This window comes from Myxine glutinosa, chromosome 4 (assembly GCF_964187855.1).
Source record: "Myxine glutinosa chromosome 4, kmMyxGlut1.1, whole genome shotgun sequence".
Classification (NCBI taxonomy): Eukaryota; Metazoa; Chordata; class Myxini; order Myxiniformes; family Myxinidae; genus Myxine; species Myxine glutinosa.
This window is the reverse complement of record NC_136264.1, coordinates 93531655-93549098: the sequence shown is the minus strand read 5'-3', so window position 1 is coordinate 93549098 and position 17444 is coordinate 93531655. Positions and strand designations below refer to the sequence as shown.

General features: G+C 39.4%; 1 protein-coding gene across 23 annotated transcripts in view; it reads left to right on the top strand.

The window, feature by feature from the left end:
• Positions 1–17444, top strand: part of LOC137424988 (histone lysine demethylase PHF8) — a 158552-nt gene that overhangs the window by 110296 nt on the left and 30812 nt on the right. For 14 of the 23 annotated variants that reach the window (XM_078776170.1, XM_068112937.2, XM_078776167.1 and 11 more), the window contains exons 18-20: positions 3257–3352; positions 15889–15998; positions 16919–16939. In XM_078776170.1, coding sequence (XP_078632296.1) covers positions 3257–3352; positions 15889–15998; positions 16919–16939 — 227 coding nt within the window. The remainder of the gene's footprint in view (positions 1–3256; positions 3353–15888; positions 15999–16918; positions 16940–17444) is intronic. The other 9 variants (XM_078776175.1, XM_078776165.1, XM_078776179.1 and 6 more) reach the window with 1 other exon arrangement.

The window sequence follows — 17444 nt, the reverse complement described above, 5'->3', positions numbered from 1 at the left end:
ATCACAGACTGGGCAAACAAATGGAACATGTCTTTCAATCCTGATAAATCTCACACTCTTACGATGTCTCTCCGAAAAGACCGACTGGAAAACCCTCCCATCCACTTTCTGAATAATCCTCTCCAAGAAGTTCTGTCACTCAAGCTTTTGGGTCTCACTATTTGCCATGATCTTTCCTGGGAAAACCACATTTCAAATCTGGCCTCCAAAGCCAGTCGCCGACTGGGCATCCTCCGTCGTGCGAAGTCCTTCCTTGGCACACCTGAGCTCCTCACCACATACAAGGCTTTCATCCGCAGCTCTATGGAATACTGCTCTCCCCTCTGGTCTGGTGCTCCTACCTCACACCTAGCCCGTCTTCACGCTGTTGAAACCAAAGCGTTCAGAATCATTGGAATCTCCCGTGATGAAGCTAACTCCAAGGGCCTTTCACTCACTCACCGCAGGCAGGTTGGTGGTCTTTCCGTCTTCTACCGACTCCTCTCTGGCCTTGCCCCCCCCAGCCCTCTCTGGGCTCTGTCCACCAAATATTCCTACAGGTCGCACAAGATCTGCCTGCAACCCTCTTATGGTTAAACTGCCAAAATCAAGACTTTCTGCTCACCTTCACTCCTTCATTCCTCTTTTCTCCCGCCTCTGGAACAAACTCCCTCACTCTCTTCAATCCCACTCCACCCTCCAGGTCTTTAAAACAGCTGTTCACCACCATCTCTTATCCTCCCCCATCCAAAACCTTGATCTTTTCTACCCCCGCTAATTTCGGTCCCCTTGTGTTTTATAGCTCTCCCCCCCCGCTCCCCTTCCCACGCCTCCTGCCCCCAAGCCCTCTCCCTCCCACACTTCTCCCTGCTCTCAAATGTTGTGGTTGTGTGCTTCCCCTTCTCTCCCCATCTTGTCTTCCGCTCCCTCTTTTTGTATATTTTGTTTGTCTGGTTGATTTGTTTGTGAAATAAATGTTAGCTCTTTCACGAGCCTCGATTCAGTATACAAAAAAACAAAAAAAACAAAAAAAAAAAGATGAGGAACTCCTCCAACCAGAAGATGACACCACTCATCATCTTAAGTTTGATGTGGAGAAACTAAATTTGCTGGATGGGGTAGAGGGCCCATAACTTGTCCTAAATTAATGGTTACAGATGGAGGATGAGTGCACAATGACCAACATCTTTACAACAAAGTTGAGGGTAGGGCAAATTGTTTTGGAGGGTGAAATGGAGAAACCAATGAATGACATGGTCAAACTTAGTGGCCCCTCCATCCACTGCTTGTGTCGGTGTTGGAGAAGTATATCAGATGGATGGAAACAAAGGATGCTGAACTGATCGGAATGTTGTAGCTCGCCTAAATGCTGATGATTGCTTGTGCAACTACCCTGAAACAGATGTCTTTCTTAAAGCAAAGTTGTCGATTTATTTAAGAAGAGCTCAGACTGGAGTATTACTTGTACTTGTGACAGGTGATTTTTTTTTTTTTTCAGCGTATCCCATTGGGCAAAGCCGTCTAGAACAGTGCATGTATGTATGTATGTATGTATGTATGTATGTATATATATGTATGTATGTATGTCCTCTCAAACATACACCAATCAGAGCTGAGGATCTGGTCACATGATAGGGGTGATGTGATGTCATTACGGTGGTACGACAGCTGACTCCACACACCGCCATTTTGATTCCTATATTCCATTCAGGCCAGACATATCATTGAACCTGTCATGTATCACAATCTGCATGCTCTACCCTTAAGTTTTTCATTCAGTGTGAAACACAAACACGTGAAACACATGAAGTAAAACACGTGAAAATAAGGATATTTTATAACACTCGATTGTTATCGTGGCTGTGGTTGTTGTTGTTTGTGGGTTGTTTCTGTGTAGTTTTATATATTTTTATATTGCTTCGCAAATTATCACTTCTGTATATATAATTTTGTATGCTCGTTCCGTGTCCTTCTAAAGGGTTTCTACTGTTGTAGGATAATAAATGTTTCCGTTCAAACTGCTGTGTGAATAAATATATTAGTGCTTCTTCCTCTTCTTCAAACTTGCAAAGAGGCTTTCAGAACTCGCAAATTTGTGATTAAACAAACGATTTTTTTACGGTGTAAATGTTTGGTTCCTGTGTTTACAGCATTTGTCTCCGTATGTGTGTATGTCCCTCACATATTTATCCTATATATTGGGTGAGTTTTATAGCCGACAATTACACTTCTGGAAGGTAGAATGTAATGCCATTTGACTTTGCCAGTTATGTTTCTTTCAACGCCCTTTACGGAACGTTCATATATTACATCATATACCTGGTTGGGGCAAATTATCACACTTGATGTTTGGGGGGGAACTGAAATTATGACAGGGTGATGATATATGAAGGGGGGGGGGGGGGGGGTTGAAAACTGGGGTAAACAGGGGTACATGCCCCCCAGATCATATATAATTAAAACTTTAATTAAGGGCTCTTCAAGCATTGAAGCATTTTTATGACTGCCTCCAACCACCCTAAGCCTGGTGTTGGCTTAACGGTTAGGGTGGAGGGCTTGGGATCCGAGGGTCCTGAGTTTGAATCCCGGTCAGCTGTTGAATTAACACCAGGTGGGGTTGACTCAGCCTGTCATCCTTTCGAGGTCGGCAAAATGAGTACAAACTCACTAGGTCCTCTCTCAAGGAGGTTGGTGGCAGGATTTGCACTCTGGTTGCCATAAAACACCTCATTCTGTAACACACACAGTGGTGCGTGTCGGGATGGTGCTGAGGTCACCTTGATCATGTTGACTAACTGACCAACATATAGAATAAACCAGTGTCTCAATGCAATCTCTTCACTTCCATGGTGACAGACAGCTTGGAGACTTAGAGTACTTCAAAATAATTTAATACTTGCATTATTTGCCAACTGGTATCTCCACCCAGGTCATACTATCCTCTTCAACTAAAGTATCAAACAAGCCCGGCTACGTCGCTGTTAGACTTTCGGTCTTGTTTTGTTATATGTCCGCACTCACCTCCCTGTTTGTTCATGCCATCTTTGTCTGCAATTTACAGTGTTTTCCATCTGAATGATCATATTTCTACGAAAACAAACTCATCTTTGTAACAAACAAATGCCTTCAAACTTAATCGTTTTGTTGAGATAGTTTCCACTGTAGATGCACTTGTTAGTGCATGCGTGCATTCATGTACGTAGCTTCTGGTAAGCGAAGCACTTTGAACCAAATTTTTTGATGTCTTATCAAGGGGGTATGCCTCTGGTGCATGCAGTTTACCCTTCATTGGAATCAGAGGATGAAGAGCCTGTGTTCAAATCCCGTGCAAAGAAGAGGCGTAGTGTTGGAGATGCACCATGGAACCCTGGCGGTGAGTTCGGTTTCCTCAATTGTATTTGTGGTTTCATATGACTACGTACTCTAATATCGGTTACGGGTGACATTAGTTTAGAGGCTTGTATTGTGGACTTCCTCGAAACAGGGTTCTAATTTTATATTGACATATGTGCGTGTTTGTCTTTATCTCCATAATTCTGATTTCAGAAGGTAAAATGGCGTGCTCCCAGGATCCACCTCTGTTTCGGTGAATGATATTGGTGTGTGTGTGTGTGTGTGTGTGTGTGTGTGTGTGTGTGTGTGTGTGTGTGTGTGTGTGTGTGTGTGTGTGTGTCTGTCTGTCTGTCTGTCTGTCTGTCTGTCTTATAGTTACTTGGGGTTATCCAGGTAAGTTTTTAAGCGTTAAAGAAAAAAAAATTAAATTGCTTACGGGTTTTCTGGATGGGGTGGGGAAGGGATTCAAATTCTTGCAGTAAATGTGCATAATGCAGCGTTGCTCCTGGTGGGAGAGTATCACAAATCCCAGCGGGTTTACAACATCATGATGGTATCTCTGTATAACTCGCCTCTGAGCAGTCTAGCCTGGGTTTGAATCCCGACCCAGCAATAAATTGTCACCGTGGTGTTTCACATCGCGATGTAGATCAGGGTTTCTCAACTTGTTTGCCTCCGCGCCCCCCTTGTCCAATAGAATATTCCAGGCACCCCCAGGGCTAGGACTAGGTAAGATACCCCTCCCCTTTTTTGCTTCAATGATAACAAAAGTGCTTGCTTTCAAAAAAAATCTTTATTAAATGAAAAAGTGGTTGCTGTTGCTTGTACTATACTACTAAATGGCTTGATAGCTATTAGTAATCCAACAAACAGAACTTAACTTTATAAACTGAACAGCTTTTGTTAATTTCAGTTTCCTGAATGCGGATAGCCTACTTGTTAAACATGATACACATAAATTGGTACATCAGAACAATATATAAAATAGGACCATGGGTCCTGAAGCTCACCTGAATCAGGAACAAGTCACGCAAAGCCCCCACAAACCCCCTCAGACCCTGATATTTTTTAATGCCGTGAACAAACTTTGGTACATGGGCGATGAAGGTTGTGATAAAGCTTCATTGAAATTGTGTGTGTAGCTTCAGACAAAGGAGCACATACTTATTTTGGGTCAATTTCTATTTCGATTCGGTCAATACACCTTTGTTAGGCATCAGATATGCATCTTGTGGCCAAGTTTCATCAACGTCGGGTGTGTAGTTGAAGCCATAATGATTGAAGTGTTTACGGAATCACTCACTTACTGACTGACCCACGGACACTGCTCACATAAGCTCACTAGACTAAAGCCCAGTTGAGCTAAAAATGGAATCAAAGGTTTACTTACTCAATGACAAGCATGTTAAACTGCTTGTGAAACCTGATACGTATCAAATGGCATTTCAAAACATAAAAAAATAAAAGCTGTACTCTTAATCACTGTGGACTCTTCTAATTATAGCCTAAATAAAAGCTCTACCTAATGCGAGGCCTGTTGCTGGTGACTAGCCATAATACTGTCAATGCATGGGGAGATATTTGATAAGCAGACATACATGTCATCTTCAATGTTTAATCTTGACCGATATTTAGTTTTCAGTGCTGTCATGACTGAAAAGTCAGCCTCACACAGGTAGGTGTTGCTGAATGGTATTGACACCTTCATTGCTGCATCATGACATATCTGGAACTCATCACCACACTGAGCCCACAAACACTTATGATTACCTTTTGAAACAGTCGCTAATGCTGTTTAACACTAAATTGAAATAAATTTGGAGGAATTTGGACATCCGTGAGGAAATCTATGCTTTTCACGTCGACAAACGGAACTGAGCGAAGATCTACTGTGGTCTATATACCCCACAAGGATTAATAATACGACCCTTCCTGCCGATAACGTGGCATTTTCATGACATTTTCCCAAGGCCGCTTCTTATAACAAAAGTAATAACAACATTAATGATAATAACATAATATGAATGTTCTTACAAAATGATATTCCCCCTCCCCAAAGGTTTTTTGCGACGTGCAATATTGCCGCTCTCCCCGACATGACTCCCCCTGCCGCTCCCAGAGCGAGTGGGTGTACTAGTACTAAAAATTAACCAATGGAAGCACTATATGGTAAACACTTGAATGAGTCAATCATTTTCCCCTGCCATCTCGCGTTGGCACTCCGCGATGCCTGTTGGCACTCCGCGGCCCTTTAAGGGTCCCTGGACCAAGGGTTGAGAAACCCAGATGTAGATGATTCATCAATGTGTGTGTTTGTCCCTCAGATGGACATTAAACTGTGTGTCCTGTCTGCCGGCATTAGTTGGGAGACGTTTAAGATCCCATGATGTCCTTCCCGAACAATAGGTGAGCTATCATCACCATGGACAAATTACCAAATTCCTGTCCTAGCTACTGTTGGGAAGGCAATGGAAAACTCAGTATAACCCTTAACAAGAAACTGCTTTTCGGCACGCACTTTAACAGAGTGTGGTGCATCAGCATCAGAATCTATGTATGAAAACCTTATAGAATAAAAAACTGCATGGCTAATTTTCATACCTACTCTGTATTTTATGCACTTCTAATCCGCTGGATGAAACTTCTATTTTTTTTTTTTTAATACATGGTCTAAGACTCATAATGGAGCTGGCGCACACACACACGGACACACACAGACACACACAGACACACACAGACACACACAGACACACATGACACAAACACTTAACTCAGCCACTGAGCTTGGTGGAGGTGTCGTCACATTCCGTCACTTCCTGGGCTGCTCTGGGTACCAGATACGTCATAACAATGGCGTTGTCTGTGCTGATGGGGATTGTCTGCGCTCTATCCTTTTAAATGCTGAACGTCAAGCAAGGAAGCAGCACATACAATTTTTAAAGTCTTTGGTATGACTTGAACCGGTCAAATCCAGAGGGGTATTTTTTAGGAGACACCATCTCCTTACTGGATGGCTCCTTCGAGAGAAGGGTTTTCTCCCTTCGAGAGCTCATCCGGTCTTTGGCAGGCGTTGTTTTTAGTCCTGGTAGGTCGTCACAGTCACCCTCCCCACAAGCAAAGCCAGTTATTAGTGGTTTCGTCACCGACAATCCGACCATGCGGCAGGTAGCACTGGTCATGTATTTGTGGTTTGCTATGACTACGTACTCTAATATGGGTTATGGGTGACAATAATTGAGAGGCTTGTATTGTTAACATGTTACATTGTTAACATGTTTCCAGTGGCAGTCCCAAAAGACTGACTTGACTTGTATTATAATTCACTACTATTGCATTATCAGGAGGGGACTATAGAGGGGAACCCTACCTGGAGGGGACAATAGGTTTGCTCTCCATCAGTCCATCCGTCCTACCTGTGGTTTTCTGCACTTTTTCCCATACCCTTCAACATATTCAGCTGAAACTTGGTATGGTTTTATTACCCTGCGCCCGCGAAGCGAAAGCGTATGAAAAGCATTCAGTTACATACGTACGTATGTGTCTGCATTTCAGTAAAGTAAAGTGTGTGCCGTGTCAGCATTTTAAAAATTCATTTTCTCGGCAACCGTTGGTCGGATTGACATGAAATTTTCACCATCGGAGGGTCTACTCCTGTAGAATATTTTAGTGAATATTATGACGTCATAGGTCACGTGGTATGGGCGCCATCTAGGAAAAACGTTACACCAATATATCTCCAAAACTGCTCGATGGGAAAAATTTAAATGTGGCTCATTGTAAATAACTCCAAATGGGGAATAGGTGTTGTTAACGATGATGTCATTGGTGCCATAATTATGAAGTCATAGTTGGACAGGGACAATTCTTAGTCTGATCAGTTTGAAATTTATTGAGCATGATCGATGCAACAATTATTTAGAGAATATAAATTTATGATGTCATCGCTCACATGGTCTGGCAGCCATATTGGATCAAAAAAAAAGAAATGTTCAAAACAGAAGAGTTGGCTCACCCCAAGTTTACTGTGCAGGGTAGGTATTCTATGAATACCATCTAGTTATGATAAGTTATAGAACAAGTTCGAGTTTTGTGGCCTTTTGCCAATTATTCACGGAGTTTGTCCTTTTTGCTTGGAACAAGAACAATCATTGGGACCGGTAGGGGACGTGTAGTGCAAAGCAATTCTCCCTCTTGTTATAATTTTATTTATTTTATTTCAGAAACTGTTTCCTGACATCTTTCTGTGCAAACACCACCTGTTTTGTATAATACAGATTGCTTCTCCCAAATGGTCACTTCTTCATTCATTTGTTAAATGTTTTTTTTTTGTTTGTTTTTTGTGTACAACATCGAGGCTCATGTAAGAGCTAACATTAATCACAAAAAGACAAACTGACACATAAAACAAGATAAAGGGAGCAGGAGACAAGATAGGGAGAGAGAGAGGGAAGCACACAAGTACAACAGCAGAGAACAGGGACATTGGGAGATCTGTAGGGGCGAGAGGGCTATGGGGAGGAGGCATGTGAAGGGGGGGAGGGGGAGGGGCGTGTGGGAGAGGTATAAAACACATGGACACTGCTAGGACTTCGAGGAAAGAAGTAGGTATTTCAAAAAAGTGGATCTGGGGTGAATTAATGGGGGTATAAATTTAACTACAAAACGAGCTATTATCAGCAAACGTACAGAAAGCCCTCCTTGTAAACAGCAGACTTAGGTAGAGCACGTTAACAAACAAATATTGTTGGCATCATCTTTGACCAAACCCTCTCCTTCGACAAATACACTAAACAGATCACAAAGACAGCCTTCTTTCACCTGAAAAACATCGCCCGTCTCCGTCCATCCCTCTCCTCCATGGCTGCAGAAACCCTCATCCACGCTTTCATCACCTCCCGTCTGGACTACTGCAATAGCCTCCTCTATGGTTCACCCTCAACACTCACCAATAAACTCCAATACATTCAGAACTCCGCTGCCCGTCTACTCACCCATTCCCGGACCCGTGACCACATCACCCCCGTCCTTTACAAGCTTCACTGGCTCCCCATCTCCCAGAGAATCCAGTACAAAATCCTCCTCTTGACCTACAAAGCCCTCCATAACCTGGCCCCATCCTACCTGGCTGACCACCTCTCCAGACACACTCCCACCCGCAACCTCCGCTCTGCTGGTACCAACCTCCTGACCCCCCCCCCCCCACCCCCCATCCGGACCAAATTCAGATCCTGGGGGGACAGGGCCTTCTCCATCGCTGCTCCCACCCTCTGGAACTCACTACCTCGCACCATCAGAGACTCCTCCTCACTCACCACATTCAAAACATCACTCAAGACCCACCTGTTCAACACTGCATTCAACATTTAACCCACAGCATCTAACCCCTGACTATCTCCTCCCCTTCTCCCTCCTTTGTGCTTTGAATATTTCCCTATTGATTCTTCTTTTTTTGCAATTGTTGTACACCGCTCCTTTCCAATGCCATCTCCAGGCATTGCAAATCGTCATTGCTGGGCACCAAAGGGGGCTCGGCAGTGACGCACGCTGAAAGGGAGTACTCAGTTTTCACTCTGGTTTCTTGCTTTCTTGCTTTCTTGCTTTCTTGGTTGTCCGGGCGATATCTCAGCCATACTTTGAGCTAGGAAGCTGAAATTTCGGCACAATAGTGAGCAAGTGCTTTGTCAAAAACGGTATTTTTTGTTTTTTGATTAATCAATTAATTGAGGAGTTATTTAATTATTAGCGATTAATGAAGTACTTCTTTAATTAATCAAATTTCCCTTCTCTTCTGACCATTAACTCAGGCACCTTTTGAGTTAGGAAGCTGATATTTGGACATGCCAATGACCAGGTGATTTGGCTGCAAAGGATATTTTTGATTTATTAATTAATCAATTAATCGATTAATTATTTAATTATTCGATTAATGACAAATAATTTTTTTTTTTTAAAGTTACAGATTCTGATGAAATAGTGGTAGTTTATGTGTTCTCTGACCAAATTGATTAATAATTTAATTTTTTTATGATTATTATTTATTTATTTTCATTATTAATCATTTATTTTTTTTCTTTCTCATTTGGCCAATATCTCAGGCACCTTTTGAGCTGGGAAGCTAATATTTGGACATGAGTGACCAAGTGATGTGGCTATCAAGGATATTTTTGATTTATTGATTAATCATTTCATCTATTAATTATTTAATGATTAATCGATTAATTATTTATTGAGTAATCAATTAATTATTTAATTTTTTATAAATGACTTATTTAATTAAATTTCTAAAAGATACATCTTCGGATAAAGCACTAGTGGTTTAGTTATGCGATTAGCCAATTGATTATGAAAATATTTTGTGATAATCTTTTATTGATTTTAATTATACAATTAATCAATCAAGTAGTGTACACCTCTCCCTCCCAATGCAGCCTCAATGAGCTGCACTGCGGTATTGCCGGGCGCCGGAGGCGCCCCAGCAATGCCGCGCTGTAGGATATTTAATTATTTGGCATGGGGCGGTGTACTTTGAATGTATGTGTACTTGTTGTACACCGCTCCTTTCCTATGCCATCTCCAGGCATTGCAAATCGTCATTGCCGGGCACCAAAGGGGGCTCGGCAGTGACGCACGCTGAAAGAGAGTACTCAGTTTTCACTCTGGTTTCTTGCTTTCTTGTTTGTTTGTTTTCTTTCTTGGTTGTCCGGACGATATCTCAGCCATCCTTTGAGCTAGGAAGCTGAAATTTCGGCACAAGAGTGAGCAAGTCCTTTCTCAAAAACGGTATTTTTTTTTTTTGATTAATCAATAAATTGAGGAGTTATTTAATTATTAGCGATTAATTAAGTACTTATTTAATTAATCAAATTTCCTTTCTCTTCTGACCATTAACTCAGGCACCTTTTGAGTTAGGAAGCTGATATTTGGACATGCCAATGACCAGGTGATTTGGCTGCAAAGGATATTTTAGATTAATTAATTAATCAATTAATCGATTAATTATTTAATTATTCGATTAATGACAAAAAAAATTTTTTTTTTGAAGTTACAGATTCTGATGAAATAGTGATAGTTTATGTGTTCTCTGACCAAATTGATTAAGAATTTAATTTTTTTATGATTATTATTTATTTCTTTTCATTATTAATTGTACACCGCTCCTTTCCTATGCCATCTCCAGGCATTGCAAATCGTCATTGCCGGGCACCAAAGGGGGCTCGGCAGTGACGCACGCTGAAAGAGAGTACTCAGTTTTCACTCTGGTTTCTTTCTTGTTGTACACCGCTCCTTTCCTATGCCATCCCCAGGCATTGCAAATCGTCATTGCCGGGCACCAAAGGGGGCTCGGCAGTGACGCACGCTGAAAGAGAGTACTCAGTTTTCACTCTGGTTTCTTTCTTGTTGTACACCGCTCCTTTCCTATGCCATCTCCAGGCATTGCAAATCGTCATTGCCGGGCACCAAAGGGGGCTCGGCAGTGACGCACGCTGAAAGAGAGTACTCAGTTTTCACTCTGGTTTCTTTCTTGTTTGTTTGTTGTACACCGCTCCTTTCCTATGCTATCTCCAGGCATTGCAAATCGTCATTGCCGGGCACCAAAGGGGGCTCGGCAGTGACGCACGCTGAAAGAGAGTACTCAGTTTTCACTCTGGTTTCTTGTTGTACACCGCTCCTTTCCTATGCCACCTCCAGGCATTGCAAATCGTCATTGCCGGGCACCGAAGGGGGCTTGGCAGTGACGCACGCTGAAAGAGAGTACTCAGTTTTCACTCTGGTTTCTTGTTTGTTGTACACCGCTCCTTTCCTATGCCATCTCCAGGCATTGCAAATCGTCATTGCCGGGCACCAAAGGGGGCTCGGCAGTGACGCACGCTGAAAGAGAGTACTCAGTTTTCACTCTGGTTTCTTGTTTTCTTGTTTGTTGTACACCGCTCCTTTCCTATGCCATCTCCAGGCATTGCAAATCGTCATTGCCGGGCACCAAAGGGGGCTCGGCAGTGACGCACGCTGAAAGAGAGTACTCAGTTTTCACTCTGGTTTCTTGTTTTCTTGTTTGTTTGTTTTCTTTCTTTCTTGGTTGTCCGGACGATATCTCAGCCATCCTTTGAGCTAGGAAGCTGAAATTTCGGCACAGTAGTGAGCAAGTCCTTTGTCAAATACGGTATTTTTTGTTTTTTGAATAATCAATTAATTGAGGAGTTATTTAATTATTAGCGTTTAATTAAGTACTTATTTAATTAATTAAATTTCATTTATCTTCTGACCATTATTAACTCAGGCACCTTTTGAGTTAGGAAGCTGATATTTGGACATGCCAATGACCAGGTGATTTGGCTGCAAAGGATATTTTTGATTTATTAATTAATCAATTAATCGATTAATTATTTAATTATTCGATTAATGACAAAAATTTTTTTTTTTTTTTAAGTTACAGATTCTGATGAAATAGTGGTAGTTTATGTGTTCTCTGACCAAATTGATTAATAATTTAATTTTTTTATGATTATTATTTATTTATTTTCATTATTAATCATTTATTTATTTTCTTTCTCATTTGGCCAATATCTCAGGCACCTTTTGAGCTGGGAAGCTAATATTTGGACATGAGTGACCAAGTGATGTGGCTATCAAGGATATTTTTGATTTATTGATTAATCATTTCATCTATTAAGTATTTATTGATTAATCGATTAATTATTTATTGAGTAATCAATTAATTATTTAATTTTTTATAAATGACTTATTTAATTAAATTTCTAAAAGATACATCTTCGGATGAAGCACTACTGGTTTAGTTATGCGATTAGCCAATTGATTATGAAAATATTTTGTGATAATCTTTTATTGATTTTAATTATACAATTAATCAATCAATTAGTGTACACCTCTCCCTCCCAATGCAGCCTCAATGAGCTGCACTGCGGTATTGCCGGGCGCCGGAGGCGCCCCGGCAATGCCGCGCTGCAGCATATTTAATTATTTGGCATGGGGCGGTGTACTTTGAATGTATGTGTACTTGTTTGTTTTCTTTCTTGGTTGTCCGGACGATATCTCAGCCATCCTTTGAGCTAGGAAGCTGAAATTTCGGCACAGTAGTGAGCAAGTCCTTTGTCAAATACGGTATTTTTTGTTTTTTGAATAATCAATTAATTGAGGAGTTATTTAATTATTAGCGTTTAATTAAGTACTTATTTAATTAATTAAATTTCATTTATCTTCTGACCATTATTAACTCAGGCACCTTTTGAGTTAGGAAGCTGATATTTGGACATGCCAATGACCAGGTGATTTGGCTGCAAAGGATATTTTTGATTTATTAATTAATCAATTAATCGATTAATTATTTAATTATTCGATTAATGACAAAAATTTTTTTTTTTTTTAAGTTACAGATTCTGATGAAATAGTGGTAGTTTATGTGTTCTCTGACCAAATTGATTAATAATTTAATTTTTTTATGATTATTATTTATTTATTTTCATTATTAATCATTTATTTATTTTCTTTCTCATTTGGCCAATATCTCAGGCACCTTTTGAGCTGGGAAGCTAATATTTGGACATGAGTGACCAAGTGATGTGGCTATCAAGGATATTTTTGATTTATTGATTAATCATTTCATCTATTAATTATTTATTGATTAATCGATTAATTATTTATTGAGTAATCAATTAATTATTTAATTTTTTATAAATGACTTATTTAATTAAATTTCTAAAAGATACATCTTCGGATGAAGCACTAGTGCTTTAGGTATGCTATTAGCCAATTGATTATGAAAATATTTTATGATCATTTATATATTTAAATTTCACAATTAATCAATCAATTATTGTACTCCTCTCCCTCCCAATGCAGCCTTAATGAGCTGCACTGCGGTATTGCCGGGCGCCGGAGGCGCCCCGGCAATGCCGCGCTGCAGCATATTTAATTATTTGGCATGGGGCGGTGTACTTTGAATGTATTTGTACTTGTTTGTTTTCTTGTTTCCTTGGTTGTCCGGACGATATCTCAGCCATCCTTTGAGCTAGGAAGCTGAAATTTCGGCACAATAGTGAGCAAGTCCTTTGTCAAAAACGGTATTTTTTGTTTTTTGATTAATCAATTAATTGAGGAGTTATTTAATTATTAGCGTTTAATTAAGTACTTATTTAATTAATTAAATTTCATTTCTCTTCTGACCATTATTAACTCAGGCACCTTTTGAGTTAGGAAGCTGATATTTGGACATGCCAATGACCAGGTGATTTGGCTGCAAAGGATATTTTTGATTTATTAATTAATCAATTAATCGATTAATTATTTAATTATTCGATTAATGACAAAAAATTTTTTTTTTTTAAAGTTACAGATTCTGATGAAATAGTGGTAGTTTATGTGTTCTCTGACCAAATTGATTAATAATTTAATTTTTTTATGATTATTATTTATTTATTTTCATTATTAATCATTTATTTATTTTCTTTCTCATTTGGCCAATATCTCAGGCACCTTTTGAGCTGGGAAGCTAATATTTGGACATGAGTGACCAAGTGATGTGGCTATCAAGGATATTTTTGATTTATTGATTAATCATTTCATCTATTAATTATTTATTTATTAATCGATTAATTATTTATTGAGTAATCAATTAATTATTTAATTTTTTATAAATGACTTATTTAATTACATTTCTAAAAGATACATCTTCGGATGAAGCACTAGTGGTTTAGTTATGCGATTAGCCAATTGATTATGAAAATATTTTGTGATAATCTTTTATTGATTTTAATTATACAATTAATCAATCAATTAGTGTAATAATAATAATAATTCATTTATTTTGTATAGCGCTTTTCCAGAAGCCCAAAGGCGCTTTGACAGAGTGGAAAACATAATGCATAACAATACATGAAAACAACAATTGCAAAAAGACAAGAATCAAGAAAACAAACAGCAGCGATATACGGCATATATATAAGACAAGAATCAAAAAGACAAGACAAGAATATGGTCTGTTTGTCTGTCTGTATGTATGTTAATCACAGACAGGTCGCATGTGTACACCTCTCCCTCCCAATGCAGCCTCAATGAGCTGCACTGCGGTATTGCCGGGCGCCTGAGGCGCCCCGGCAATGCCGCGCTGCAGCATATTTAATTATTTGGCATGGGGCGGTGTACTTTGAATGTATGTGTACTTGTTTTCTTGTTTTCTTGCTTTCTTGTTTTCTTGTTTGTTTGTCCGGGCGATATCTCAGCCATCCTTTGAGCTAGGAAGCTGAAATTTCGGCACAATAGTGAGCAAGTCCTTTGTCAAAAACGGTATTTTTTTTTTTTGATTAATCAATAAATTGAGGAGTTATTTAATTATTAGCGATTAATTAAGTACTTATTTAATTAATCAAATTTCCTTTCTCTTCTGACCATTAACTCAGGCACCTTTTGAGTTAGGAAGCTGATATTTGGACATGCCAATGACCAGGTGATTTGGCTGCAAAGGATATTTTTGATTTATTAATTAATCAATTAATCGATTAATTATTTAATTATTCGATTGATGACAAAAATTTTTTTTTTTTTGAAGTTACAGAATCTGATGAAATAGTGGTAGTTTATGTGTTCTCTGACCAAATTGATTAATAATTTAATTTTTTTATGATTATTATTTATTTATTTTCATTATTAATCATTTATTTAATTTCTTTCTCATTTGGCCAATATCTCAGGCACCTTTTGAGCTGGGAAGCTAATATTTGGACATGAGTGACCAAGTGATGTGGCTATCAAGGATATTTTTGATTTATTGATTAATCATTTCATCTATTAATTATTTATTGATTAATCGATTAATTATTTATTGAGTAATCAATTAATTATTTAATTTTTTATAAATGACTTATTTAATTAAATTTCTAAAAGATACATCTTCGGATGAAGCACTAGTGGTTTAGTTATGCGATTAGCCAATTGATTATGAAAATATTTTGTGATAATCTTTTATTGATTTTAATTATACAATTAATCAATCAATTAGTGTACACCTCTCCCTCCCAATGCAGCCTCAATGAGCTGCACTGCGGTATTGCCGGGCGCCGGAGGCACCCCGGCAATGCCGCGCTGCAGCATATTTAATTATTTGGCATGGGGCGGTGTACTTTGAATGTATGACTGTATGTGTACTTGTTTTTATGTTTTGCTATGCATTATGTTTTGCACTCTGTCAAAGCGTCTTTGGGCTTCCTGAAAAGCGCTATATAAAATAAATGCATTATTATTATTATTATTATTATTGGTAATTGAGCCTTATCGTCTTGCAGCTTGTTCTCATGAGTAGACAAAAACAATTGCAAGGCCATGTCTTATTCCACATGTTTTTTTTGTAATACTGTACTTGCAAAAAGGCAATCCTAGCAACTCACTGGAATGATAGCTAGGTGGTGATTTGGCTGTTTTAAGATAGCAAAAGTTGCAAGGGATTTCAATATTTGTACATCACTTTAAGCATTACACAATCATTCACTATATCCATGTTGTTTGACTTCTGACCCATCTCGATCCTTGACCCCCAATCCTTTGCCTTTCCCCCGATACTTTGAGCAGCCAAAGTTGTGCCATCGTTTCCTCGGCCAGAACGTCCTGTACGGGAGGGCACACGTGTTCCCTCCATAGAGACGGGTCTTGCGGTAGCTGCGGCAAAGCTTTCCCAGCAGGTGTGTTGCTCCCATTATCATACGTCATGGCCTTTGCTCACCTTTTTTTCTATCCTATCTATCTAATTTATTAATTGCAAAATCTAAGATGAACAAGTGCAAAAAAAAAAAAGTATATTGGTGTGTCTGGTCTGTTTGTCTGTCTGTATGTATGTTAATCACAGACAGGTCGCATTTGTACTCCGATCTTCACGAAACTCAACCACCTGGTGTAGGTAGTTACAAGTTTGAAGCATATTGATTTTGAGGTCATTCGTTGAAAATTGAAGGTCACATCATCCGATTGATTTAGTATCTATATATGTAAAACAGAAAAACACGGGTGGATGATGAATCCTTGTCAAAGTGAAACCTCTGCATTTATGCCACCGATATGCCCCAATGTTTTATACCAGGCCGTTGGGTGCATACCAGGCCATTGGGATGTTTTATACCAGAAATAGAATGATTATAATTGTTATTGCAATTATTTTTGTAGATTTTCTTTAAAATGCAGACATTAATATTAATGAAAACGTTTGTAACAGCTTTGTTTTTATACCCCTTTTTATAAAAAATACCAATTTTAATCCATCAGCCATTGGGCCAGAGTTTTACTAATTGGTTAATTGTTTGTGGTTTTTAAAGGTTTCGGTGAAAGGTAGCAGAAGCCATATTGGTCAAGCACCTGCATTCAAAAATTGCTAACGCACCTTGTAATGCTTTGCCAGGCTATACGATTGTTGTCCTGATAAACATCTGCAGTTTTAACATGCATAAGTCAATGTCGTGTGTAATTGGGACCCAGTGGTCATTTTCACGTCATTCTCGCTATTTTGTGATTATTTCATCTTTAACACTAAACCATTACTGACCCATCCGCCTCCTCTTTCCTTCCCTTTTCTTTCAATCCTCCTCGCCGCTGCCTCCACATCAAAAAGCCTGCCAGCCCTGGTGGCCAGGTGGGGCTTATTTTACTCACTATTTTCACTAATATTTGCATCATTCTTTCTTCCAACAACCTGCCCCTTTCTAATGCCTATCTTTACCCCTGTGCAATCCCACCTACCTCCAACCCCACTATTTACTAGTCTGCCAGGAGGTGTAAGTTGATGGGGGAAGAGGCAGGAGATTATTGGTGGAGCATGTCAGAGAATACTTTGCCGTGTTATACTTTTGCTGTACGTCTATCATTGAGTAGATTGTCACCCATGAAAGAGCTTTGTGAAACTGATACAGGGATTGATGTTTTTACCTGCAACATGTCGCAGGTCTACAAGAGCTCCGTTGGTGTTGTTGTTGTGGTTGTTGATGGGGACTCGATTTTTTGCGAAGTGCACCCATTGGTCAGACAGCTTCCACACCCCACCCGTTGGTGTTGTTGTTGTGGTTCTTGATGGGGACTCGATTTTTTGCGAAGTGCACCCATTGGTCAGACAGCTTCCACACCCCACCCGCATTTGTTGC